At 30.9% G+C, this 6,901-nt stretch overlaps 1 protein-coding gene across 2 annotated transcripts; it reads left to right on the top strand.

The window, feature by feature from the left end:
- Positions 1 to 527: 527 nt before the first annotated feature.
- Positions 528 to 4,661, top strand: LOC100777554 (protein SGT1 homolog B-like). Of its 2 annotated transcripts, NM_001255288.2 has the most exons (10): positions 528 to 1,094; positions 1,339 to 1,408; positions 1,855 to 1,979; positions 2,220 to 2,343; positions 2,561 to 2,657; positions 2,797 to 2,862; positions 2,951 to 3,089; positions 3,670 to 3,755; positions 3,840 to 3,944; positions 4,072 to 4,661. In NM_001255288.2, the coding sequence occupies exons 1-10, from the start codon at positions 935 to 937 to the stop codon at positions 4,171 to 4,173; spliced, it is 1,074 nt and encodes a 357-aa protein (NP_001242217.2). In that variant the 5' UTR covers positions 528 to 934; the 3' UTR covers positions 4,174 to 4,661. The 2 variants fall into 2 exon arrangements, 1 of the variants encoding a protein (NP_001242217.2); NR_182631.1 differs by having other exon boundaries at positions 1,339 to 1,979; positions 2,951 to 3,755.
- Positions 4,662 to 6,901: the final 2,240 nt, after the last annotated feature.

Here is a 6,901-nt window from a genome sequence, read left to right as displayed (position 1 = left end):
TAAAACTATACAATTTACTAACATTTTATTTTTAAGTACCAAAAATATATTTAAAACTTTTCAGTTTAGCATTATGCTATAGTTGAGTATTATTACTATGATAAAATGTTTTAGCTCAAAAGAAATCTGTTTTTCTTGAAGCATCTTGACTTATAAAAACCTGGACCTTTACTCAAATATGGATCCGTCAGAGTAAATATATAATTAATTTTTAAAAATTGAATAATAATCAAATATATTCTATCCCTCAATTCCACGTATATTTGAATTAAGAAGATGATCAAATGAAAAATAATGATAAACATTACTATGTTTTATTGTTTAAACTGGTAAAATGAAAATCAATAAAAAAAAATCAATTTTAAAAGAATGAAGTAAAATAGATTTTTTTATGTTATTCAATCATAACATATTAATCTTTATCCATTAAATTTCATGTCCTGTCGGCTGTTCCTATCAATCAAAGAACTAGTAAAACTTTGCTCTGACATATCTGCAATTTTATCTGCACTATCCATTTATCATGATAAAAAGCAAAGTAACCACCATAGCATAACTACTGTTTTTCATGGCAAAAAAAATTCACCATGTTGTTAAACGGAAGGTAGCAGATATCGTACATAGAAGGAAAAAAACTTCTATGTAGATGTTCATTTTCTGACTAAAATTGGTCAGACAATGTGAACACAAGAAACTTCATCCTAATCATAGGAGCAAGAATTTGTCACTGAATCCAGGTTCTAGGTTGTTTCCTAATACGAGATAAAGTTTTATTTATTTATTTTTTGCTAGGCAATACGAGGTAGTTTCCTAATTAAGATTAATAAATATAGCATAATACTTGCCTTGTTTCCAGTACCTTTGTTCCCACGCTCACTCTAGAATTTTTTACCTCTCACACTTCACCTTCTTCTTCTTTATTCCTTGCTCTTCAATGGCTTCCGATCTTGAGCTTAAGGCCAAAGAGGCTTTCGAAGATGATAACTATGATCTCGCCTACGACCTCTTAACTCAGGCCATTGGTCTCAGCCCCAACAACGCAGACCTATATGCTGACCGTGCGCAAGTCAACATCAAAGTCAACAACCTCACCGGTATGCATTTTTGCTATGAAAAAATTAAAGCGTGTGTCTTTCTGATACCCTCTTGCTTGTTTTGCGTATATCATGAACTTTCAGCATGAAATTAAAACCGTGCTCAATTGGGTCATGTCTTCTGTGAATTGGCAAAGTTACAAAATTTCATACAAGTTTTTAACCATGATGGAAATTTTGTTGTTTTGGAGTTTATGCTGATCAATGGTTTGGCGACTAATTTTGCTTGCCTTTTTCTTCCCAGAGGCTGTTTCTGATGCAAACAAGGCGATTGAGTTGAATCCTTCTCACTCAAAAGCATATTTGCGAAAAGGGTGAGTCTGATGCCATTTTTTTTCCTTCAACTTTTTTGTTATCAAAACGGATTTTGAGTTTGTTCAATGTATAATTACCTGCTATGTTTTTTCTTGTTGCCATCAATGTTATCAATTCCATTCCTTTCTTCCATAGTAGAATTGTAAAATACAGTCAAAAAGTTAGTTATTGTACTGCTACGCCAAAATGTTATTGAGGTGGCAGATATCTTTTGTCCTTAACAAACTGTTTTATGTTAATGCTGGCATATTACTATTTTACGTGAAAGTTGAATACTAACAAGGATATTTGTGTCAAAGTGCATTTGATCTCATTTCATCATGTCATAAGCTTTTGCATTCTGTTTTACATTCCTTGTGTTGTGTCCTTGGTCAATTGGATTGCAGTTACTACTATACTATTTACTAAGCTTCGTGATGTAACTTTATTTGGTATTTTGTTGTAGTACCGCATGCATCAAGCTTGAGGAATATCAGACTGCTAAGGCAGCTCTAGAGATGGGTGCTTCATTGGCTCCTGGAGATTCTAAATTTACTGATTTGATCAAAGACTGCGATGAACTGATTGCAGGTAAACATTTATTTTATATGTAGACTGTAGTGCAACTTTCTCTTTTTGTATCCGCTGACCACATGCACCAAGCTGGGAGAAAAGGCTTTTTATTGTTTGTCGGTGATTACATTTTTGGTGTTTTAGATTTCATTATATGAAACTTCATGATTATGTCTTGACCTTTGGAAAGAAATATGTGAACATATGTCATATTTGACTATGAACTGATGTGTTTGATTGAAATATTATGTTGAACAGAAGAATCTGGTGTCATACCCATACAAGAAGAGAGCACAACACAGGGTGCTGCTACAAAAGCTGTTGAGGCAGAGAATGATCTTCCAGAGCCACCTACAGTAACCGTGGTTAAACCTAAATACAGGTTAGTGCAGCCTTCTGCTTTTGTGCCATTTACTAAGGTTATTGTTTTACATATTGAAAGTGCCTCATAATTTCTGTTGCTCATATCTGTTGTACTGCTATAATTGGTTAGCCCATTCTTGTGATGCTTTTAATATAATTCATGCATTTGGCAAATTCCAATTGAAGGGAAAGACTACTCGCATACATGGTTAAATTTTGAAATAATGTTGATGCAGGCATGAATTCTACCAGAAACCTGATGAAATGGTTATTACCATATTTGCAAAGGGCATTCCACGAGACAGCATTACTGTTGACTTTGGTGAACAAATAGTATGACTCACATTAATTATCATAATATTTAGTAAATTCATGTTACAACCCCATCAGTTACAGTCCCTTACATCATGATGAATAATATTCTAAGATTGCTCCTTCCTTTTTTTCTTAATTCTTTTTTATGATGTTGTAGTTAAGTGTTACAATTAATATCCCTTGCAAAGATGCTTATGTCTTCCAACCTCGCTTATTTGGAAAGGTATGAATGACAGCTTCGTTCATTATTACTATGATTTTAGTGGTGGTTTTAATGTAGAAACTAAGGATCATTGATTTTCCTCTATCAGATCATACCCTCCAAATGCCGGTATGAAGTTTTGTCCACCAAAATTGAAATTTGCCTTGCAAAAGCAGATCATATCCAATGGACATCTCTAGAATTCAACAAGGGTAGCACAGTTGCACAGAGGTTTAGTGTTTTGCCAGGTAACTTAAGACTCAGAGTATTAGCTCTTTTTCCCCCTCCTTACATTTTAGTGACTACAGAAAAATTGGTGTATTTTTTCATTTACGTGGCATGAAAGCATTTTTGTGGTGAAATTTTCTAATATTTATTGATGTTAATTCTATTTTGTTGTGTGCTTTTCCCACTCGCTTTTAGTCATCTGATTTTTTATTTGTTGAATGGTGTGATGAATTAGTTAATTAGTGAATATAAACCACATTACTACTACTCACCTTTGGCCTTTGGTTGGATGCTCCTCAAGGTACTCTAGTTCTGTTTATGTTCTATGAAAACCTGGCTAATAGTATTGCAGAACTTTCTATGGCAAGGAGTGGTGTGAACATTTTAATAATTAATTGGCATCCTAGGTTATTTGAGTAGGCAGAGTTTTGCATGCTGATACGAGTACAGTGTTGATATTGGGTTGGTGATTTGAAATGAGTTATGCTTTCTGATAGGGTGGTTGACTGTAGGCATATGGATTGAAATTAGCGTCCTTGGATCCTTTTTATCACGGTTTTCATGTAACATGCATTATTTCATACCCCATGAATTTGGCAGTTGCAAGAGGTGAAAAACCTACTTATCCATCCTCAAAACCGAAAATAACAGATTGGGATAAGCTTGAAGCTCAAGTTAAGAAAGAGGTTTGTCAGCTCTACATATATAAAATGTTTTTGTTCTTTGTAGGTTGGTACACTTCCTTCCCCTATCCTAACACTTCATTTCAGGAGAAAGAAGAAAAACTTGATGGTGATGCTGCGTTGAACAAATTTTTCCGTGATATATATCAAGATGCAGATGAGGACACAAGAAGAGCAATGAGCAAATCATTTGTGAGTTTTTTTGTTTTCTATCTATGATAGTTATTCTACAATGCCAAATTTTGGTTCCTTATTATTGGACATCAATACTAATATTTTTTGACTATATAGTGATTGCATCTGATGCGTGTTCTTGCAGGTGGAGTCTAATGGAACAGTACTGTCTACAAACTGGAAAGAAGTGGGATCAATGAAGGTACAGGAAAGTCCTCCTGATGGCATGGAGTTAAAGAAATGGTAATATTGAGATTTTTGTTGGGGTATAGGATAAGGATTATGCTTTGAAACCTTATAAATTGTTTAGATGATGAGAAAATAGGTTATGCATTCATAGTGTAAAACAGTTTCACTTTATCATCCAATCATAACTCAACCATTAAACTCTTAGATTATTGTTGTGCAAAGGATATTTAGTTGCTTTGGTTGTATTGGTTTTTCTGGTGTATATCTTCCCTAAGATCAGAAGGTTGATGCTAGAGTTTTTTAGTATTTTGTGCATGTAATGCCGACGCAGCTCTAGTTCTTGTGTTATATTGTGTTTTGAGATTTGAGTCTAATGGATCTGGAATGAGCACTTATATTGATAATTTAAGATTCAAGAATAAGCTTAAATTCTTCTGACCAAAAAGAGTAATGTTAGGTTTTAATTTCGCGAAAGACTTATTTTGGAAATGATTGGTGCAAGTCTTTTGTTGCTTCACATAGATGATAACGAATAAGATATTTTAATACTCCGTACATTTGTATTGTATGTTTCGCCAGCTTCTTTTTTTTTCTTCTTAAAAACTACTTTTAAGTTAAAATTAAAAATAAAAACTTAAAAAATAAGGTAAAAGTTGCTTCTTCTTTTTCTTTTTTTAAGCTTCGAAATTCCTTTTTAGTTAAAGCTGTTAAGTAATTTTTTAAAAGTTTTATTTTTATTTAAAACTAGTCACATTATCAAGCAAAAAAAGTATATTTATAAAATGAAAAATGTGTATAATTAATTTAATTTACATAAAATTATTTTTTATGATAATTAAAAACAAAATATTAAAATATAAATATTTAAAACTAAGACCTATATCATCTGGGAGAGAGTAGAGAGGGAATGGAGAAAGAGTAGAGAGGGAATGGAGAAAGAGTGAGAGAATCTGTTTGACTAATAATCTACCTAAGATCTATCATCTACATTTTAGTTAATTTAAATACGAGATTCTGTAATGTATTTGTGTTTGACAAATAATTAAAACATAAATGTTATTATAATATTGACATTAGCAAGTAAAATAATAGAAAATAACATAAATAAAACTATAGGATGTACTTAATTATTATAATATTAAAAAAATAGCCTATTTTTAATTAAAAAAATTACAAATCAAATTATTTAACATAATTAAAATTTTATAATAAGTATAGAATAAATAGACTATACAATAACAATGTAAAATATTTTGCATGATTACTGAATCACAAATCACTTCTGAGATTTATAATAATTACTTTTAAAAGTTATATTAATCATAATTTTTGTATTGGTTGTGAGTATAAAATTATTTCACTATATTGGCCTCAAGCACGAGCCCACCCGTTGTTTTGCACTTAGATGAGTGGAAGAACATCATAGAGGCATTTGAATTTTGTATTTACATATTTTGTATTTTGCACCTCCAGTTTGCATTCCGAAATGTGAAATTACATTTTGCCCTGCGAAATCCACAACACGTAAAGCTCGTTTGCCCGGCTCAACTTTGCAGCGTATGCTTCCACAATTAAAATCCTTCAAATGAAACTTTTACTCACGTGCATGTAATTATGCAATTTATTGGGTGTATTAGATTAGGATTTTAATTAAAAAAATTCTGTAAATTTTAAAATACTTTGTAAGAATGTAAAAAATTTTAAGATTTTTTTAAAATATTTTTATAATTAAAATTTTGTAGTTTAAATTTTAATAGATTTATAAAATATGAATTTATAAGATTTGAAAGAATATTATGAATTTTTAAGATTTTAAAAGATTTTGTAAATTTTTAAAAAATATTCAAAATTGTTGATAAAGATTCACGAATTTTGTCCAATTAACACTTCAAAATTATAAATAAATCTCATCTTATACAAAGAATCATAAACTTGTTACGTAACAAATTAATTTCCCCTACATATTTACATGTACAATAGGCTTATTTTTCTTCAAAAATCAATTATGTTAATTATATAAAAATTATATACCACAATGTCTGTCAGTAGTATGGATAAAACTATATAAACTTTTTATATAATAAATCAATTTTCCCTAACATATTTACAAACATAATAAATTCATTTTTCTTCAATCATTTTATAAAAACTATATATCACAATGTCTACTAGTAACATGAATACTTGTAAGGGATTTGAATCCTACACTCTCATATTTGTATATGCACCCCCCTAACACCTCTTTTCCCAACCCTAACACTTTTCTCATTCATAAATCATTCAATCTGGGACGGTAGCTCTTGTGACGACTCCATTCCCTCCGCAACGGTTTCTTCTTGTCACGTGCCACCTCTTTCCCCCAACATCCTCCTTACAACTTTGTGGCTCTAGCTCTTCCCTCTTTTGGAATAGGTGTTCCATAACAGTAAAAAAACAACTTTCAAAATAGGTGTTCCATAATAGTAAAAATAACTTCCATAATAGGTGTTCCATAACAATAAAAAAATAGTTTTTGTCTTCCAAAATAGGTGTTTCATAAAAATAAAAAATAATTTCTTGAATATGTGTTCCATAATAGTAAAAAATAGCTTTTGGAATAGGTGTTCCATAACAATAAAAAATAGATTCCATAATAGATCTTCCATGACAGCAAAAAATAATGGTTGAAAAAAAAAAACATTTTTATGTATTCTGGAAATCAATCTATATTCCTAAAAGGTCATTCCGTAAGGCTACTATATAGCTTTCAGAATCATGTCTCCGAAATAATGGTTGAAAATAAAAAA

The sequence above is a fragment of the Glycine max genome, chromosome 10 (genome assembly GCF_000004515.6).
Source record: "Glycine max cultivar Williams 82 chromosome 10, Glycine_max_v4.0, whole genome shotgun sequence".
Lineage (NCBI taxonomy): Eukaryota > Viridiplantae > Streptophyta > Magnoliopsida > Fabales > Fabaceae > Glycine > Glycine max.
This window is presented reverse-complemented; position numbering and strand designations above follow the sequence as displayed.